General features: G+C 38.8%; 2 protein-coding genes across 3 annotated transcripts in view; one reads left to right on the top strand and one right to left on the bottom strand.

Moving 5' to 3' along the window:
* Positions 1 to 11,787, bottom strand: part of DIS3 (DIS3 homolog, exosome endoribonuclease and 3'-5' exoribonuclease) — a 40,392-nt gene extending 28,605 nt beyond the window's left edge. Inside the window, exons 1-6 of the mRNA XM_027844524.1 lie at positions 11,396 to 11,787; positions 10,149 to 10,306; positions 6,287 to 6,483; positions 5,872 to 5,945; positions 2,139 to 2,306; positions 652 to 816 (exon numbers count right to left, since the gene is read on the bottom strand). Coding sequence (XP_027700325.1) covers positions 652 to 816; positions 2,139 to 2,306; positions 5,872 to 5,945; positions 6,287 to 6,483; positions 10,149 to 10,306; positions 11,396 to 11,623 — 990 coding nt within the window. The 5' untranslated portion in view covers positions 11,624 to 11,787. The remainder of the gene's footprint in view (positions 1 to 651; positions 817 to 2,138; positions 2,307 to 5,871; positions 5,946 to 6,286; positions 6,484 to 10,148; positions 10,307 to 11,395) is intronic.
* Positions 11,788 to 12,361: 574 nt separating this feature from the next.
* Positions 12,362 to 21,906, top strand: part of PIBF1 (progesterone immunomodulatory binding factor 1) — a 298,482-nt gene continuing 288,937 nt past the window's right edge. Inside the window, exons 1-2 of one of the 2 annotated variants that reach the window (XM_027844511.1) lie at positions 12,362 to 12,626; positions 14,172 to 14,468. In XM_027844511.1, coding sequence (XP_027700312.1) covers positions 14,217 to 14,468 — 252 coding nt within the window. In that variant the 5' untranslated portion in view covers positions 12,362 to 12,626; positions 14,172 to 14,216. The remainder of the gene's footprint in view (positions 12,627 to 14,171; positions 14,469 to 21,906) is intronic. The other variant, XM_027844510.1, reaches the window with a different exon arrangement.

Here is a 21,906-nt window from a genome sequence, read left to right as displayed (position 1 = left end):
ACAGATGATTTATTCAGTGTCATACAAGAACACAGCTCAGGGGTAGCTAGGTGGTACAGTGGATAGAGCACAGGCTGTGAATTCAGGAGGACTTGAGCTCAAATCTGGCCTCAGAGACATAACACTAGCTGTGTGACCCCGGGTAAGTCACTTAACCCCATTGCCTAGCCCAAAAAAAAAAAAAAAAAAAAAAACCCAAAAAAACACCACAGCTCAGATTCAAATGCAAGTCCTATGATTAAAAATCCTGATTTCTTTTCACTATACATGCCTCTACCTAATTAACTTTAAATTCATGCATTTCAAATTTTGATATCAATAGTCTCTTTGTATCTAAATTAATTTTGTGTGGTAAATGACCAAAATAACCCCAAATGCTATTAAGACAATATATTTCTGTGATTTATATGTATTTAGGCTGTTTTACTCAAAAAAGGATAGATTTCATATTTGCTTTCTTTTAAAAATAGTATAAAACATATATTCAAATCTGCTCATGATCTCAGTGATTTAGAAGGATATTTCAGAGAAAAAAATGGCATATTACAAAAGTAACAAAGTTTAAAATTTTAATTTTTAAAACACTATGTTTTTCTTAACTGGTCATAAAAAGAAATAAAACTGAGTGTGAAAACCTGTTCAATTTCATACAGTGTTTTCTTTCTCTTCTTCATCTTCAACATCATCACCATTTTGACCTTCATCTTGTAGGACCACAGACGATGGTGCTACCCACTGACTTTTGGGCAAAAGCTCCACAGCTACTATGTCCTCATGAACAGCTCTGTTCAAGTTTCTAAGTCCTTGGAGGATGATCTGTATACAAAGAGTAGAAGAAAGACAGAGAAACGATCCATTGCTCAACGAAAACATGTCCAAATATAACCTGTACTAATAGGTGTGCACTGCACGCTCTATCTCTGTTCGCAATGCCCCTTCACATATCTCCAATGATTAGCCATGATATGAGTATTCTCAAAAATTATATTGAGCAAAATGTTAGTTTTTATCATTACTGTATTTATTGAATGTTCCCTGTTTATTTTAAAAATGAAAAGACAGACTATTTTATATTTTCTCAGATAACAACAAAACAAAGCAAAGGTAGAGAGAGCAGCCTCTGCCATATAAACTGGGGAAACCTGTTTAAATAGCACTCATATGCAAGATGAGTTGTTATAAAGGATAATTAGCATATTGAATAGAATGTTGGACTTAAGTCTTGAAGTTCAAGTCTTTCCTGAGACACTTACTAGCTCTATGACTCCAGGAAGGTCACTTAACCCCTCAGCCTCAGTTTCTTCACCCATAAAATGATAATAAAAGCACCTACTACAATGGGTAGAATGGGTAAATGAGTGGATAAAGCACTGGACCTAGTGTCACTAAGATCAAGAGTTCAAATCTGTCCACAGATACTTACTAGCTGTCTTACCCTGGGCAAGTCACTTATCTTCTGCTTGCCTCAGTTTCCTCATCTGTAAAATGGGGTTAATAATAGCACCTACTTCCCAGGATCATTGTGAGGACTAAATGAGATAGTAATGATATTTACTGCAGTTTCTGGTACATAATAAGTGCTATAGAATGTTATTATTATTATTGTCCTTTGTTGTTGTTCAGTTGTTTCAGTTGTGTCCAACTCTTCATGACCATTTGAGGTTTTCTTGGCAAAGATACTGAAGTTTGTCATTTCCTTCTCCAGCTCATTTTATAGATGAGAAATTGAGGCAAACAGGGCTAAGTGACCTGTCCAGGGTCACACAGCTAAGTAACTGTCTGAGGCTGGATCTGAACTCACAAAGATGAGTCTTCCTGATTCCAGGAACAGCACTCTATCCACTATGCCACCTAGTTTTCCCATTATTATTAAGAACTACACAAATTTTGTTATTATTATTATTTTTGTTATATGAACAGTAAGCAAAATAGATAGTAAGTTTGGTCAAAGTAAGCTCAAAATAGTCAAACAAAGGAAATGAAAATATTGGTACCCAAGGCCTTGATAACTTTCCCCAAAATGACAAAATGAAAGGGATATGGGCAAATCCAAATCATCTCACTAAAACATGTTAAATACATGTTGCATGCATGAGGCAAGATTAAAAGTAATGTAGTTCATATCATTCCAAACTTGCCTCTCTGTTCTCGTCATCATCTCCATGAACCCATACTGTGGCTTCCAGATAATTCTCTCTACTTGCTCTGAATGTTCCTTGAAGGTATACACCAGATTTTATGCCTTGCTGTAACTTACTTAGGGGAAGATGCTCTGGAAATATTACTTTCCGGCTTTCTATTTCATTCTGTGAAATAAACCAAGAGAATGAAATTAGTAATAATGCACTCAAACCTGTTTTTAATAGTAAGTCACAGAAAATTCTTTCCAACTTAAAAATTAGATGTACATTTAATGTTTATTTAAATAACAATGAAATTTTGTATGTTAAAAACACTAAAATAAATACGAAGGGAGGGTCACTTTTTGCTCAATATGTTGGCATTAAGAAAAAAAGGAATTAAAATAAAGGAAACTCCCAGATATGGTATAATAAATGTCCACCAGCATAACAGAAACAAATAGATGATATTTTGACCTCTCTCCCAGTGTCACATTTCCACCAATCCTCTCGCCACTTCTATTTGGCTGTCCTGTTGCCTCTTAAACTCAAGAATAAAAGGAATACTGATCTGAGGAATCAAGAGACCTGGCTTTTATCCCAGCTTCATCACCATTTTTGTGATCTTGAGCAAGTCACAACTTTCCTATATCCTGATTTCCTCATCAGTTAAGTCATGGGATAGATAAGACTGATATCTAATTCCTCCTAACTCTAAAAATTCCATTATTCTAAATTCAAATTCCTCATTCCCTCCCTTCCACAAAACTATTTCCCTATTATGTCTTTTCCCATTTCTGTCAATTACAGCATCATATCCCTAGTAACCAAGGATTGAACCTTGGAGTTATCTTTGTTTTTTCTCTTCTCCTTTGCTCTCATATTATGTCACTGAGTTACCAAATCATATTAATTCCTTCTTCACAACATTCCTAAAATTCATCTTTTCCTTTTCATTCCCGTGACTAAAGACTTCATCCTTTTTTCATTTTTAAACTTCATTTTAAAACTTCTATGAGAACATATTTAGACCTTCAAGATGAATGGTGGGGATAACAAAGAAGACTCATTATACCACCCAACCACTCTGGCTTCAGTTTCTCCTTCAATTTAATCTATATACTTTTACCACATTCATCTTTTCAAACACCGTCACTCTTAAATTCATAAGTTTTTGATCACTTTAAATGATAAAGTTGTAACTACTTAGCTACAGGATCACAGATTACCCTGGAAGAGATTTTAGATCCTTTCACTTTATAGATCAGGAAACTGAGGCAGAAGAGAATAAGTAACTTGCTAATAAGTGCCTGAGGTAGGATTTGAACTCAAATTTTCTTTACTTCAAGTCCAGTGTCCTATAGTTTGCTGTATTGTACAGCCTCTCTACTCAAGCACCTTCACAAACCGGTTCCAAGCTTTCTTTTCAGTTATATTATTGCCCTATACAAATATTCTGATCTAGTCAAATGGGTTAAGCAGTGTCTCTTAACATAATAACCCTAGTTCTACATAAAGATTTCCATGAATAAGATTAAAGTGATCTATAATAGCTGGCATTTATATGCAAACTATAAAGTTTGCAAAACACTTTACAAACATTATCTGGCATGTAGGTACCATCTTATAGGTGAGGAAGGTGTGGCAGATGAAAGTTAAAATGACTTGCCCAGGGGTCACAGGGCCAGTTAAGTGCCTGAGGCTAAGTTTAGACTTAAGTCTTCAGATCCAGGACTCTAGTCATTTTGTCACTTAGCTACTTATCACCTATGTAAATGACAATCACATACTATATTGTGACAGTTTTTATTGTGGCTTATCTTTTCCCTAAAGCTTGCTTCTCCTCCTCAGTTCACCATTGGTCAAGGGCGCCCTCACTTGGGAAGCTCAACTTCCCAAGGTTAGAAGTTGTGGTTTTATCTGTCAATATAAGGTGAGAAGGAAACACAAGTTACCAAGTCTTCCCTATCATATCCCTGCAAAATCACTTGCTCTCTATTCACACTTTGGATATCCTATGGTCCACTCTCTTGGAATACTACAACAATCTCCTTTAAGATCTTCTCACCATGACTCTTTCCTCACTTTATGCTCTTAAAAACTACTTGATGGAAATTGAGTGGATGTCCATCAATTGGGAAATGGCTAAACAAGTTGTGGTATATAAATGTAATGGAATACTACTGTTCCATAAGAAATGGAGAGCAGGCGGACTTCAGAAAAACCTGGAAAGACTTGCATTAACTGATGCTGACTGAAGTGAGCAGAACCAGAACACTGTACACAGGAACAGCAACACTGTGCAATGACCAACTTTGTTAGACTTAGTTCTTCTGAGCAATGCAATTATCTAAGACAATTCCAAAAGACTCATGATGGAAAATATTATCTATATCCAGAGAAAGAACTATGGAGTCTGAATGCAGATCGAAGCATAATAGTTTATCTTTTTTTTTCTTTCTCTTGGTTTTTCCCTTTTGGCCTGATTCTTCTTTCACAACACAACTAATGTGGAAATATGTTCAATATGATGTACAGCCTATATCAGATTGCATGCCATCTTGGGAAGGGAGGAAAATTTAGAACTCAAAATCTTATAAAAGTGAATGTTGAAAACTAAAAATTAATTAACTCGTTAATTTTTAAAAAAACTATTCGAAACGGAATAGTTCCCTACTTTCTACTGAGGAAAGTTTAAAATCTCCTACCAGGTATTTAAGATTCCCCACAGCCTTTTTCCAATCCCATCCAAAAGCACTCTTCTCTGTATTCTAGTCAAACTGGCCTACTTTTTATCTCCTGTACTTGCTGCAATCTCTGTCACCTCAGTCTTTGTTCTATTCCCTATTCTTGGATTGTCCCCCCTACCCCTACTCTTTTGAATTTCTACCTTTTCTTTAAAGCCAAAATTAAATGCCATCTCCCCCTGGAAGTCTTCCCCGATCTCACTGGTTAGCAATGACATTCCTGTCGTCAGATGTCAAACAGGACTTTGATAATCACCTCTCTTGTATTTATCATGTACCATTATCTATTTGCACATTTCTATACCCCTCCACAATTGTACTATCAAAATCCCTGTATTTATGTCTTCATTCAGTACCTAGCACAATGCTGTATGTGTGGTGAATTAAACATTTTGATTATTTAACTTTTCACAAACTTATGTTTATACTTTGTTTCCCCAACTAGACTGTGCATTGTGGGGCTTCTGGGTATGCTTATACATAGCTGGCACTTAACTGATTTAACTGCAGGAGATAACAGAACAAATAAACATCTTAGCTCCAATTTCGATAAACAGAGATATGAGTAAAATTAATTAGCTTTTATACAAGAATAAATAAAACATTACTGAGACATATAAGAAGTTTTACCACAATGGTATTTTACCTATTCCTCTAAGAGCCTATTCATCCCTGATCTCCCTGACAAACTAGGACAAAAAGGAAACAGGATTCACAAAAGAGCTAGGCATCAGCCTCTACCTGAAACAGAAAGGAGTACTGTGAATTCTGAGAACTCAGATTCTAACTTTTTGTGGCAGTCATATTGGAAAGTTTAATATAACATTAGTAATTATTTCCAACAGAACTCTTAGTGTCTCTTACTTATCAGTAATTATACTTTTAAACTTCATAATTTAGGCTTCATATCCCAAAGTTGTCAAATTGCATGTTTCAATCAATATCCTTACTTTTTAAAAAATCTTTAAAAAAAAAGGAAAAAAAACCACAAGCACAAACCATACCCCTTCATCAGATAGACAAGCAAGACGATCTACAAGTTCAGGATTTGCGGTTAAGCTTTTTATGTATTCTTCACCTGAAAAATAAATTTTTTTCAGATAAGAACATTAAAAAATAAGTAGACAAGTATATGTAGAGGGTAATTTTACTTATCCAAGTCTATGAGCAATGGTTTAAGTTTCCTCTGGGCCTTAAGTCTCTGTTAAGAAGGGGTAGCTGCCAATATGAGGAAATAGGGTGAAGGAAAAAATACATGCTACTATCTTTCACAAGCTCCTCAGCTTAAAGATTTTTGATAATATAAAAAAGTACACAGTGACCACACTAATGACTTCATAACATGTCACAGAACTGGCTAGGAATGACTTTATTTACATCTGAAAAGTATTAGTAAACAGAATAAATAATTTGGCTTACATGTATAAGCTGGGATCCCCTCTTCTATTGCCTTCTCTTTATTTTTTATATCATTTGTTATGAAGATAACTTGAGGATAATTCTCATCTGCTGTAATTTTCTTCATGTGTTCATTGTACCATTTTGCTGCCACTCGGATTGCTCTATCATTGCGATCATTAGCATTTTCCCCTTGTTCTTGTTCTACATATGTGTCTCTAGATAAGAAAGACAAAGCAAAAGCCTGAAAGCAGCACATAAATGAACTAATCAAGTATCTCTACTCTGGTGACAAAGTTTTGTGAGCTTTTAAAGCTCATGTCACTAAATGTTTAAAAACCAACTAGATCAATTTGGATCAGTGGCAAATACCTTTTCTTACAATACTCTTCCAATTTAGTCCTTAAGAAAGACCAGAAAAGTCAGGAAAGAGTCAATTCTACTGAATCTTTAATACAAACATTAAAACAAATATACTTAACTAGAAAAGAAAAAACATAATCTAATTAATGTGACAACTGAAAGCACATCAATTAGAGCATAACAATACCCAAATAGCTATTCAAAGGTAACAGGGAAAACACTAAACATATAATTTCCCCGTACCTAAAATGTCTCTCTCCCATTTCTACCAGTTACAATTATATTTTTGAAGATCCAGATCAATGTCATCTCATCAATGAAGTCTACTCCTAACCCTCCTTTTGCAATGATCATTTTCTACTTGGACCAAAAACACTTGGGTTTGCACTATTCTTTGATACTGTTTCCATATGTGTCACATATTCTCTTAGACTGTAAGTTCCACAAGGGCACAGATGTCGTAAGAGATTTTATTGAGTCTTTACTCCAGCACATAGCACAGTGCCTATCACAACTTAGGCTGTTAAGAACTGAATTTCAGAAAGCAATTTATTTACAGAATTGATGCCATCTATGAAAACAATTTATACGTTTAAAATGTAAGGACATTTAAACTACACTCAACATATTTAAATTGTACTCAATTAAGTGAAGCTATAAAGGACATTACTAAGCATTTATGGTGGCAGATGTCTGATTCTTAAAATACCATACTTTCAGAGGTGAGAACAGAGTTTAACACTACTGGAAATTAGTGGATAGCCACATTACATTTTTTATGAATCCCTTAAGGTAAGTAATTTTTCATTTAAAGCCAAAAACTAAAATAAAATTTTTTAAAAAGAACAAAAAAAAGTTCAGTTATCCCGAAATAATAACTTGGTACAGTATTTCCTATTCCTAAAGGATCTTAAAGCATTTAAATGGTACAGAATAAATTTGCAAAAGCATTGAACCAAAGTCATCATTTTAGGGAAATACAGATTGATGGATAGATGATGCTCAATACTCCATGAAAGCTACAAAGAAATGTAATTATATTTCATATATGCCTTCATATAATCTATGAGCAATAATGACTTCAATACTGCAAGGATTTGTGATTTCACTGTTGTGGGCACTCACTCCACTAATGACAGACTGCAGCCCTGTCATGCCTTAGGAGGCTTCATGTGTGGCTGTGCGGAAAAAAATCACCTGAACAACCTTCTAGTAAGAAACCTCTCTACACTTTGCTAGTAATGTTCTCAGATGCCAATGTCGGCTTGAGTAGAATGGTTTTTAAGAAGCCAAGACATGAGGAGGTACCAAAGCAGGAATCTACACAGAGGGAAGGTAATCTATAATGGTACTTTTAACATATATACTAATGATCAAATTAATCTGTATATTCCTATTTATTTTCTTTCAATTTTATCCATTTGAACTCTCAAAAATAATCAAAAAACACCCAAAAACAAAGCCAATGACATTCTTTCCTTTTCTTCTCCACTGTCAGAAGTAATGACAGAGAATTACTATTAACAGACAACTCTTTGCTCTGAATGGTGTTGCTGTTCAGTCGTTTAAGTGATGTTCAACTCCTTGTGACCCCAGTTAGGGTTTTCTTGGCAAAGATACTGGAGTGGTTTGCCATTTCCTTCTCCAGTGGATTAAAGCAAACAGAGATTAAGTGACTTGCCCAGGATCACACAACTAGTAAGTGTCTGAGGCCAAATTTGAACTCAGGTCTTCCTGACTCCAGGCCCAGCCCTCTAGTCACTGAGGCACTAGGTACTACCCAAAACAATTATGGAGGCCCTTCAGGCACCAGGGTCACCTGTTTTCTTTTGCTTCTGTTTTAAGCCACCTAGTGGTCCCTAACACGGCAAATGGGGAGATACACAGCTTGTTGTCTTAAAGAGCTACCTGGGAAAAAGGGAAAGCACTTGGCCAGATCACAAGGCCAAAAGGCATCTATTGCGGCACTTGAACCCAAGTCTTTCTGACTCTTCATCCAGCTCAGCCAACTACTCTACCACCCTTCTTCTCTACTTAACATGGTATTATTCCCAACAAAATCTTATCAGGTTTGCAATGGAAAAAAACACATATAATTTGAAGAAAATAAGATTGCAGTTCAAGGCTTCCAATAAGTACAGGGAATCAAAGGTTTAAAATGTTTTGCCAGTGTTCTTTACTACAACAGCATTGAACATGTAATATAGATATGACGAAGAGATTTGGGAAGAGTGGTTCAGGTGAAAAAAAACAGAGCAGCTTTAGTCTTCCATTGGAAGGTTATAGCTTCATATCATCATAGATTTAGATCTGGAGGAGACCTTCCATTTCCTCTTCTCACAGATGAGGACTAAGGCCCAGACTAAGGTTAAATGATGCCTAGGGTCACACTGGCAGAAAATGGCTTAGACAGGTTTTGAACCCAGGTCTTTCTGACTCTGAGGCCAATGTTCCATCTACACCATTTTTACATAAGTGTGACTAACACAGAGTATAATGTAAATGAGTAACCAAGGCCTCATTCTACTCTATTTGTATAATTTTAAAAGCACTGCCATTTTTTCCAAGATCAAAAATCATTATAACTTTTTGAACATATAACAAAAGTCCAAATCTAATAAATTCCCTTTCTTAGTCTTAAAGTCTTTACTACAAAGAAACATGATACTTACATTCTATAAAAATTTTTATTTTTAAAATCCATATAGCCTTAATCTGCTTTGTATTTTCAAATTCTTTCCTTTGCTATCTCTTACAGACTGCCTATCAATTTTTACAAACTAAGGTTTTGCTCAGAATTCTTGGAAAAACTACTCTTCAAATATTCAATTAATATTGCTCTAAAGTCAGTTACAGAGAAATTTTGGAAGCTTGTATGCAGCCATGGAGAAATATACTTGAACCCAAAGGAGCATCCGTCAGAAGACTCCTTAAAGACAGATGGTCCTGGTTCTAGTTTTGAACCTCAAGCAAATTAGTTAATGTGTGCCTCAAATTTCTCATCTGGAGAAAAAGATACCTATCTCATTAGGTACTTGTGAAGATTAAGTGAGGATGTATGTGAAAACATTTTGAAATATAAAACTGATCAGATGAAATCTAAGATATTCTTAGGAGTAAAATAATATTTTAATTACATATATATGTGCGTATATATGTGTATATACATATATACATGTGTGTATATACACACATATATGTACATATATACATATATACATGTGTGTATATACACACATATATATGTACATATATATATACACACACACATATCTTTTTTTTGTTGTTGTTGAGGCAATTGGGGTTAAGTGACGTGCCCAGGGTCACACAGCTAGTAAGTATCTTGTGTCTGGGGCCGGATTTGAAGTCAGGTCCTTCTGACTCCAGGGTCAGTGCTCTATTTACCGCACCATCTAGCTGCCCCAATTACTTATATTTTTGGCAAAATTACAAATTACTATTCCCATCCATTCCAGCACCTTTGTTTTTTTTTCACTTTCAACATAGATATTTATCTTACCTATGATGCTCATTAGTGAAGGTATAGAAATGCTTGCTAAGATCACTAGTCACATCTCGGATTCTCTTATATACTGGTGCACTCCGATTCCTTACTTCCTGGAGAACTGTTTGTAGCACAATTACATTTCTGATGACTGGATCCTCAAGTATATCAATCTTAAAAAAAGAAAAATGTGTTAAAATTTGTCATAACTTTGTTCTGCTCTTGCAATATACCTATTTCCAATATATTCTACTTTTGCAATTTACCTTCTCATCAAACTTAACTCTGTAAGTTATACATTTACTACTGAAAATTGAATCTAAGTGACAATAAAAACTAGTCAAAAGTAGGGGGCCACTTCATTTGAACTTTCATCTCTAAATTTTGCACAGATCCCTTACAGCTAGGGAAGATCATCAACCCAATCAACATATATTCAGCATTTAGAGAATCTCACAGCTGCTGGGATTACACGTTAAGTCCCTGGCCTCGGAGCAATTGTAAGTTAAAACTAATAGGATAACTAAAATAAAAACAATAAGTTACATTTACATAATGTTTCCTACGCATGAGCAAATTCTAGTACAACCACCAAATGAAGTGCTTACTACTTTTACTATGTAACTTTTACTACGCCTATATTTCAAGGATAAAGAAACAGGCTCGGATCAAAGGACTTCTCCTAAATCACAAAACTGCTAAGAAACAACTCCAACTCAGAATGACTCAAAATTCAGAAATGATAAACTTTAATATTAGGGGAGGAAAAAACCCAAACAAAAAAGAAGCCCAAGGAGGTCATTCTCAAGGAATCACAGGATTTAGAGCTGGAGGAGCCCTCAAGGTCCATCTTCCTCATTTTACAAATTGGGAAACTAACATCCAGAGGAAAATCGAGCTTATCTTCGATACACCCCACAAAGTTCAAACCTAACATATTCTGTCCCTTGGTCCTAAGATCTTTACCGTAAAGAAACATATGACACTTATGTTCTATTGAAATTTTAACTTTTAAAACCTCTAGCTTTAATCTGCTTTGCATTTTTAAACTCGTCCAGCTCTAAATTCTGCGAAGTTGTATACAACTCGCCCCCAGTCCCAGAAGCAGCAGGTGGCCGGGCGGTGCCTCGAACCCAGATCTCCCAAGGTCTCAGTCGGGGCTCCCCAAGCCCACAAGCCCCCACCCCCTCCGCCTCTAGAAGTGGGCTCGCTTTGGAGGAGACCTCGCCAGCTGAGGCCTCCTTCCCGGCCCCGGGTGGCACCTGGTGGAGTAACACGTTGGTGTCGGGCAGGAGATAGTGGGGCTGTGGGCAGAGGCTGCTCTCGGGGTCGCGTGGCCGAGGCTCCAGGGCCGGCCCTTCCAGGGCCCCGCAGCACTCGGTGCAGCCTGAGGCCCCGCAACCGATGTCGTCGCGCAGATAATGCTCCCGCACTATCTTCAGCACTCCGCCCGCCCGCGTCTTCTTCAAGAACGTTTTGGACTTGAGCATCGCGCTCGCTGGCCGGCCTCCCGGCAGACCTGGCCGCGAATCAAGTTTAAAGGCGAGAAGCGGGCAGGCCACACAGCAGGGCGGCGCTGAGTAAGTGCAGGAACGACTACATGAGGCCCGAGATTCGCCCTCGCCTCCGGAAGGGCCTAGTAAAGACCTAAACCGGGTGGGGGGGGAGGGAAGGGGAGGCAAACTCCGCGCCTTCGAGCAGTCGGCCCTTCCGGCGCCCTCGACGATTGGTCAAACCCACGGCCCTACGTCAGAGATGGTGCTCTCGGGTTGGCTCGCTCGAGAACTTCACTTCCCGACATGCCCCGCTGCCTTCCTCCGCTTGTAATCGGCGTGAGTAGTCGAAGAAATGGTTCTCTCGGGTTGGCCCGCCTAGGGCCAGCCTTTTTAAGAACTTCACTTCCCAGTATGACCCGCTCTACTTTCCTACGCTCTTAGCTAGGTGGGAGGAGTCGAAGAGAAGGTTCTCTCGGGTTGGCCGGCCTCAGGGCCGGCTTTTCGAAGAACTTCACTTCCCGGCATGCCCCGCTGCTTCCCGCGGCTCCTGGTTAACGGGTTTGGTTTCGGCATGGCTCGGGGAACCGGCGAGTTGCGGCTTCCTCCTTTGTTTCCCGGGTGCTAGCGCGGTTGTCCTGGTTACGGCTTCCTCCCCGAGGGGCCGGGCGGTTGCAGAGGAAAGCCCGAACTGAGGAGCCACGCAGGCTTCAACCGGCGGCAGCGCGGGCGGCTCCAGCACTTTCATCTGTCCCGAGCTTCGGCCTGCCCACAGCCGGCGGTCTCTCTTCCGAGCTGGGCCGGGAGGCCTCCCTTTGTTGTTTTCCTTAGAAGAGAATGATCGGCCCCTACCCAAGTCAGTAAACATCTGTTAAGCGCCTACTACGTGCCAGGCCCTGTACTAAGCGCTGGGCATACAAAAAGGGGCCAAAGACAGTCCCTGCCCTCAAGGAGCTTACTATCTAATTGGGGTGACAATACGAAAACAAGTATATACAAGGTAAGCTCTATATGGGATGAATAGTAAATAATTAATGCAGGAACAGCATAGGAATTAAGAAGGTTTAGGGGAAGGCTTCCCGTAGACTAGCCTTTACATTTCGCTTTGAGTTTTACGTTATCTCAGATACCTTGGTAAGTAGGTGCTATTATTATTGCTATTGTGCAAATGAGAAAATGGAGGCCGGCAGAGGTTAAGAGACTTCCCCCGGTCTCCTGTTTAGGAAGAAATTGAAGCAGGATTGAACTCAGGTCTCCCCGACTTTAAGTCCAATAATAATAATAGCTAACATCTATATAGCACACAGTGCTAAGGGTGTTATATTTGATCTTCACAAAACCCTGAGAGGTAGGTGCTGTTGTTATTCCCATTTTACACTTGGAGAAACTAAGGCAAACAGATTATGTGACTTACTCAGGGTCACACAGCAAGTATGTGTCAGAAACTAGATTTGAACACAGGTTTTGCTGACTCCAAACCTTTCCCTTTATCCGCTGAGCTACCAAGCTGCCTCCAGCATATATAGCTGGATATATATCAAAGATATAGCTATATCTTTGTATATAGAGATGTACATTCATATATAGCCCTCTCTATATATAGTATCATGTGCAACTAAATATAGATACTGTGTTTGAAAAGATCAGCTTAAGGTCACACCACTGATGTGTCTGGGTGTGTACACATACACACAAAAGTCAGTGCCAATAACTGATGCAGATAAATGAAAAGGTTCAGATTAAGGAGATGGGAAGGGAAAGAGCATTCCTATCCGAGGTGTTGGAGAAAATTTGGAGGTGAGATTTGAATACCACTTTATAGAATGAACAAGCTGTGGATAGGCAGGTAGGAAAAGGGAAGTGTCAGCAAAGTTACAAGGACAAGAATCTAAGAGAGATGAGCTAATTGATGTAGTAGAGATACTTTTATTTTGAAGTTGGGAGAGAAAGGAATGGAAAAGTTAGCCTGGGACTGAATTGTCTTTTACTTAAACTCCAGGCTAAGGAATTCAAATTTATTTTGTGAATAGTGGGCAGCCATTGAAGATTTTTGAGTTGAGTAATGTGATAAATTTTTGACTTAGAAAAATTAACCTGGTGGCTGTATGTCTAAGACCACTCCAATATGATTGATGCAAGCTTGATGTTTCAGAAAGAATACCAATCTGCCAATCAACATTCATTTATTAAATACTAGTTCAGTACCTAGAATTATGCTAAATACTGGGGAAACAAAGAAAAAAATGTCCTCAGTGAGCATAGGTTATCTGTAGAAGTGTACTCACACACACACACACACACACACACACACACACACACAACCATTACTGTCACAAAAGGAAACCATGCCAAAATTATTGATTTGTATTTTGCAAACCAATTTACTGCTTAATCGTAGTAGTAATTTGCCAAACAATAGCTTAGAGGTGTCCTGTAGTTAATTTATCTTAAGGAGAAATTTAATATCTTATCCATTATGTACTGTACATATGTGTTTATGTTTGGGGGTAGATTTAAATTGAATCTTAATTTTTTTTGTCTGCAGGGTATTTGAAAAGTTGCAAAGGAAAATCCGTCAGTAGCAGCAAAGATGTCACGAAAAATTCCTAGAGAATTAAAAAGAGTCAACATCTCTAGTTCTCTAGAATCTGAAGATATTAGCTTAGAAACTACAGTGCCTACAGATGACATTTCCTCATCAGAAGAAAGAGAGGGGAAAACCGTAATCACAAGGCAGCTTATTGAAAGAAAAGAACTGCTTCATAACATCCAGTTGCTTAAAATAGAGCTCTCCCAGAAAAACCTAATTATTGACAACATGAAAGTGGACTATCTTACAAAAGTAAGAGAAATTTGTGAATCTTACTTTTCATATGCATGTGTTTGATGATATAGTTAAATTGTAGTTCTCCAAAGTAAAAGAACAGTTTGAGAGAATTTTTTTTTTATTAGGTTGAGTGATTAAAGGAAACAGAAAAGATTGGAATTTAGGATTAGAGCTGGTATAGCTGGTGCAGTGGGAACCTGTACTTGGTATGTCTCTAAAATGATGAAACTGATTTGTAAACAAACACCAATCAATCAACAAACATTTATTAATCACCTATTATGTGCTGGCAAAATTATGTCCCGCACAAGAGTAAAAAGACAACAATGAAACAGTTAAGAAACTTGCATTTGAAAAGAAAAGGCAATGGGCACTTGTAAACACACACACACATATAATACATGTTTTGGTGTGGAAGGCAGTGACAGATGGGGAGATCAGGAAAAACTTGTTCAAGGTGTTTTTTTACCTGAATCTTAGAGGAATTAGGAATTCCAAGAGGCTGAGGTAAGAAGGGAGTACCTTCCAGGTAATGGGGACAGTGTGGGGCATGCAGAGGTAAGAAGGGAGTACCTTCCAGGTAATGGGGACAGTGTGAAGCATGCAGATGGGAAAATAAGAGAAAATTTAAAAAGCTAGTTTGACTAGATCTTGGAATTCATGGTTGATAGTAATGTATATTCCTCATTAATGAAGCTGGAAAGATATATAGAGGCTGGAGTAGGGAACCTGTGGCCTCCAGGCCACATGTGGCCCTCTAGGTCCTCAAACTGTTCTGCAAAGTTTGGATTCAGTCAAAGGGCCACACTTTAGGACCTAGAGAGCCACATGTGGCCTCGAGGCCACGGGTTCCCCACCCCTGGTTAGGCTATGAAGATTTTAAAATTCTGTATAGGAGTTAATGGTTAATAACTTTGCCTCAACTGCTAGTGCCCTTTCTCTCAAACTATCTTTACTTGAATACTTTGTACTTATTTGTATTTATTCTCTTTATATTTATTCTGTATATACTTGTATATATAATTGTCTTTCTTATAAGAATGTAAGCTCCTTGTCGATAGTGACTGTTTCATTCATTGAATTGTATCCCCTGCACCTAGCACACACACACAATAGGCACTTAATAAATGCTTATTGATTGATTGATTGATCCTAGAGATTTACAGAGCCACTGTAATTTATTGAGTTGGGGGCGGATGGTAAGTAGGTAACGTAATATATTAGAGTGGGGCATGGAGACCAATTAGGAGCTATTGCAGTAGTCCAAGCAGGAGGTGATAGGCTGATCTAGAGTGGTAGTGGCTATGTACATATGGGTGGATGGTCACCAACCTACTAGAGCATGTCCTTCCAAAGTACTTTGGACTGTATATACTTATTCAAGTAATATTCTAATGCTTAAAATATTTCTGGAACTCCATTTTGGTATCTTTTTAAAGTCAATTGACAGGTCACATGATGAACTCAAACTCATTGCTTTGTAGTCAGGTGTTGGTTTTGTTTTGGTTCAGGGACACGTGGTCATCTAGCTTGTCTGTTGAAATTGGTTTCTAAGCCAACTTGAGTGTTCCAAAAAATCATATATATCTACAAAGTGCAAAAGTTATCCACAACTCTAGACTTTTAAAAGAATAAGCTACAGTCTTCACAGACTTCCAGAAATATGTGGAGCAGTGGCAACTTTCCTGACTTAGAGTGACCACTGCCTTCACTCCACTTTCATCCACTGATGTGGTCACCATCAGCCCTGCCATCAACCAAAATTTCACATCTTCCAGGATACTGAACTCTACAAAATTTTTCTTAGTGAGCACATTATACTCTTCTAATACTTTTATTTCTTCACTCCTACTGAATTTGATTGTCTAGTCTAGAGGGTTCTTAACCTTTTTTTGTGTCATAAACCCCTTTGACATACTAGTGAAGCCTATGGATACCTCAGAGTAATGTTTATAAATGCATAAAATGAAATGCACAAGATTAGTAAATTAGTTATAGTGTAATAGTTATCAAAAAAAAATTGAATTAGTAGATCCCCTTGAAATCTATCCATGGACCCCAAGTTAAGAATCCCTGCTTTAATCTATCACATTTCTAATTTCACTTTTCTCTAGACTCAGTGCTGTCTCCCTAGGTAGCCACTGTGTCTGTGCACTCATCCCATTTGAATCTCTTACTTCCTTTGACCTTCTGGGAGTTCCCATCCAGGTAAACCTATTTATAGGCAAGCCTTACCTTTTCTTTCTTCCACTTTCAGGCTTCTTCTGATTTGTTCCAGTATAAATTCATTTTATTTGACCTCAGTTGTGCTTTCACAATTGCTCAGTAATTCTTTTATTCTTATTAGCCCATAGTTTCTGTTCCTAACCTGGTTTGTGCCTATTATTTCTATTTATTTTTTGGGGGGGAGGGGTGAGGCAATTGGGGTTAAGTGACTTGCCCAGAGTCACACAGCTAGTGAGTATTATTTGTCTGAAGTCTAATTTGAATTCAGGTCCTCCTGACTTCAGTGCTCTATCCACTGCACCACCTAGCTGCCCCTGTGCCTGTTGTTTCAAGACACAATGAGGGATTTTAAAAATGAATAAAGCACGTTCCCTGCAATTGAGATGTTTATAGGTCTCTTCTGGTCTCATCTTCTCCCCTGCCTCATATTTGGTAGATAACAATACTTCTTTATTGAGAAGGCTCAGATCCTCCTGGATTCCCATCCTCCACACCTTTTTGTATTATCTTCTTGCCTTTCCCCTTTTGTTTCATGGGAAAAGATGACTCTCCTCTTTGCCAAGGGTACCTCCTAAACCTGTTCTTTAGGAGGTTGTTGTAGCTTCTTCCTTCCATTCTCCTGGGAATGGAATCAGTTATCCCTTTTCTTCCAACTCGTGTTACCCTTTCTACTTGTTCCTTTTTCACCACTACAAACATAGTTGGTTTTTTTCCATTTAAAAGCAGACTTCTCTTGAATTGTTAACTCTCCTTAGCTATTTTTCTTTCATCCTCAGAGTTCTTGAATAGTATTTCTTCTTCCCTTTCCACTTCCACATTACCCACTTGTTCCTTAATCCGTTGCAAAACAGCTTTGGTAGCCTTAGTCTGTTGAAACTATTCTTGCAAATATAATCAGTGACTCCTCTCATTGTCAAATCCAGTGGATTTTTTTTCCTCAGTTGTTTTCCTACCTGATCTGTCCGTAGCTTTTGATCCTGTTTTCCAGTCTTCTCTTAATATTGTTTCCTTTGTCATTTGTGAATCTATATTCTTGAAATGTTCTGGCTGTTTCTTTGTCTTTTTCATTTCCTTTTTTTCTGTATGACTGCTATTATTTAAGTTTTCCATAAGGCTGTCTACACAACTCTCAACCTGGATATCCCATAGAAATATTCAACTCAACATGTCCAAAACTAATTATCTTCCTACCCCAAAGCTGTCCCTCTTACTAAGTTTCCTATTGTTACCAAGGGTAGCGCCATCCTCCAATCACCCAGACTACCCAACGTAGGTGTCATCCTTGCTGCCTCATGCCCTTTTACCCTCCATATCCAGTATCATCCTCAATGCCTCACTCCCTCTCCACATCCAGTGTGTTGCCAAGTCCTGTCAATTTTACCTTCATAACAACTCTTTTATAAGCCCCCTTCTCTCCTCTAACACTACCATCACCTTGGTTCAGACCCCTATCACCTCACACCTGAACCCCGAAGCCGATTTGGTTTCTCTGCCTCAAGTTTCGCTCCAACATCCACCTAGCTATTGGATTGATCTTCCTAAATCTCAGGTGTGACTATGTCATTCCCTCATTCAGTAAACTCTAGTAGCTCCCTAACTACCACCTTCTCCCCTTCATGTATAAAATCCTCAGTTTAGTATTCAAAGCCCTTCATAACCTGGCCCTTTCCAGTCTTCTTACATAATACTCCTCCCCCCCCCCAACTTTATAATCTAGTCATGCTTGCCTCCTTCTTGTTCCTTGCACATGACACTCCATTTCCCAACTCTGGACATTTTCACTGGCTGTCCTCTATGCCTGGAGTTCTCCATCTGCACATCTCTGTCTCCTGGCCTCCAAAGCTTCCTTCAAGTATCAGCTAAAATCTCACCATCTCTTAAGTAGCCTCTCATGATCCCTTACCTTTGAGATTATCTCCAATTTATCTTGTATATATCTTGTTTGTACTTAATTGTTTACATGCTGTCTCCCCCCTTAGACTGTGAGCTCCTTCAGTGTAGGAACTGTTTTTGATAGCTATAATATTGATAGCTTACATTTATATAGTACTAACTGTGCCAGACACTCTGTGAAAATGCTTTATCATTTATTATCTCACTTGATCCTCATAATAATCCTGGTAGGTAGGTGCTTTTATTATCCCCATTTTACAGATGAGGAAAGTGGGGGTAAACAGGTTAAGTGACTTGTACTGGGTCACAGAGCTCATAAGTATCTAAGGCTGAATTTCAACTCAAGTCTTCCTGACTCCAGGCCCAGCACTCTATCCACTGTCCTACCCGGCTGATTTTTTGCCTTTCTTTGTATCTCCAGGGCTTAGCTCAGTGTCTGTCCCCTAGTAGGTATATAATAAATCCTTGTTGACTGTTTTCAATGATATCTTAATTGGCAAATCCTATGACCTTTTCTAAGTTTTCATCCTTTTGACTAGTTGACAGCACTTGACAGTGTTAACTCTCCCCTCTTGACACTCCTTCCTGTCTTTTTTGTGATGTTGCTTCCTTCTGGCTCTCCTATATATCTGGCCATTTCTTATCATTTTCCTTTGCTGGATTATTGCCGAAATCCTGCCCCCAAATGTTCAGTATCCCCTAGGACTCATTATTGGGCAATCTACCATTTTCTAAATATACTTGTTTCTGATGTCTTCATTTGTTGTCATGAGTTTAGCTGCCTTCTCTATACTCATGACTCCCAGATACACACAACCCTCATCTCTCTCCTGAGCACAGTCTGACATTCCCAACTTCCTCTTACGCAGGTAGATGTTCCTTAGGCATCTTAAATTCACCATGTCTTACCCCCCGACCACCCACCACCTGCCCCAGTGTCCTCCCCTCTTCCTAACTTTCTTGTTTGTGTTAAGAGTACCTCCCTCCTTCTAGTCATCCACCTTCACAACTTTGGAGTTGTTCTTGACTCTTCTTTTCCCTCCCTACTTAGATCTAATCCATTGCCGAGTTTTGTCGATTTTATCTTTGCAACATCTTCCTTCCCTCAGCTTGGCCACCACCATTGAGGCCATCGTCACATCTTGCCTAGACTATTGAAATAGCCTCCTAATTAGTTTCCGCACACCCAGTTTCTCCCTTCTCTAATCTATCCACATAACTGCCCAGAGCAGCTTTTCCTAAAGCATGTGTTGTTGTTTCCCTTCCCTGGGAGTTCTAGCTCTAGAATCTAGTGCCTTCTGCAGTAAAATACAGTCTCTTCTGTTTTGCTTTCTAAGTCTTTCATACTCTGAATTGAGCCCGTTTCCAGGCCTAGTATTGTGCATTACTAGGCAAAAGGCAAATTGGTGGGGGCGGGGGCAGCTAGAAGGTACAGTGGATAGAGCACTGGCCCTGGATCCAGGAAGACCTGAGTTCAGATGTGGCCTCAGACACTTGACACTTACTAGCTGTGTGACCCTGGGCAAGTCATTTTACCCCATTGCCTCGCCAAAACAAAACAAAAAAAAAAGGTAAATATCGCCTTAGGGGGAAAGGAGTTCCTCGTACTGGAGGAAGATCTTTAAGTAAAAGTTAGATGAGCATTTGTTCATTATCTTGTAGAGGAGATTCCTCCCCTTCCCCTTCCCCTTCCCCCTCCCCAAATAACTTGGACTAGATTTCCACTCAAGTCTTTTCAAGTTCTGAAATTCTGTAATTGTAGCAAGGAAATTAGAATAAATAAAATGGACTAAGGAAACCTTCAGGGGAGAAGTTGAAATGAAGCCTCAAAGGAGATGTTTCACAAGTTTGAAGCCCCTAAGCATATCTAAAATCGTGCTTTAAGATGGATTCCAAATTGGATTCTCTCTCCAAAAGATTAATTTAGCATTTTGAAAACATAAAATTGTAACTGAGAGTTGACCTTCGTAGAGCTCTAACTTGTTTTGTTTCTTGATCTAGTACATTGTTTCATCATCCGGAGAAATTGGAAGTGTATCTTTTGAAGAGTAAAATAATGTTCTACAATCTGCAGAGACAGACCAAACCTCTTAAAGTTTTCTATAGTACATTGATCATCATCAGCTGGATAGCTTTAATTGTTTGGACATTTTCCCTCACATCAAACCTCAACTTCCTCATTTCTATCTATATTTTTCTCCCAGTTTTGCCCCTTAGGACCAAACAATAAGTTTAATATTTCATCTATGTGTCGGATCCTCAAATAGGATTGTAGACTTAGAGGCCATCTGGTCCAATGCTCTCATTTTACAGATAAGATATTGACAGTGTCAGGATTTGAACCCATGTCTTCTGACTCCAAATCCAGCATTTTGCTGTATCGTGCTGCTTCTGGTACTTGAAGACAGTTATCATGTCTTTTTTGTATATTACCTGGCTCAGGTTTCCCATGCAGATGTAGAAAAAAGGGAGGAGAAAACCAAAACACTGGCTGAGCCATCCTTAGAAACCTGGGCTAATAGAGAAGTTTATCAAGTTAGCAGATGACACAAAGCTAGCCAACAATGGACATTAGTCAGGATTAAAGAGATGGCTTCACAAATATATGGTGGAGGAGATAGGACTAGATAGTAGTTAATCTGAAAATTGTCTGGGAGTTTTAATTTCCTGTGAAGTTCAACAATGTGATATGGAAACCAAGGAGACAGTGAAGTCTTGGGCTGCATTAAGACAAGCATAGTGTCTAGGGCTAGTTCAATATCTGGCACATGGTGAGCACTTAATGTTTATTGACTGACAAGGAAGGTGATAGTTCTGTTCTACTGTGTCCTATTTAAGCCACATCTGAAGTTTAGCGGACCACCTTGTATAAAAAGTCTTTTTAACCTTTTCCTTGTCCTTTTAATTTTTAACAAAGCCCTCTACAGTCTAGCTTCCTCCTTCTCCTGTCTTCCTTGCCAGCCATCTCTTCACTCTGTTGCCTGCCCTTTAGCCATCATCCTCACCTCCTTCCCACCAAGTCAACAAATCAGGCATTTAATTAAGTTCCTAGTCTATGCTGGGCACTCTACCAAGTGCCAGCAGAACCTTGTACTCTGCCCCTGAGAAGCTGGGCTATGATAGGGGAGCTTTCACCTCATCTTGTCCTAAAGCAGGCCTTTGTTTTGCTTCCCAGCCATCTCCACACCTGCCATTGCAAGGGCATTCCTCTGGTATTCCATCTTCTGGATTCCCTTTATGTGCTGTCTTTTCCCATTAGAATATAAGCTCTTTGGGAGCAGCAACTGTCTTGCTTGCTTCTATTTGTATCCCCAGTGCTTAGCACCTGGTATGG

The sequence above is a fragment of the Vombatus ursinus genome, unplaced genomic scaffold (assembly GCF_900497805.2).
Source record: "Vombatus ursinus unplaced genomic scaffold, bare-nosed wombat genome assembly UNPS02014942.1, whole genome shotgun sequence".
NCBI lineage: Eukaryota > Metazoa > Chordata > Mammalia > Diprotodontia > Vombatidae > Vombatus > Vombatus ursinus.
Note: the sequence above shows the minus strand (reverse complement) of the source record. Positions and strands in the feature narration are given on the sequence as shown.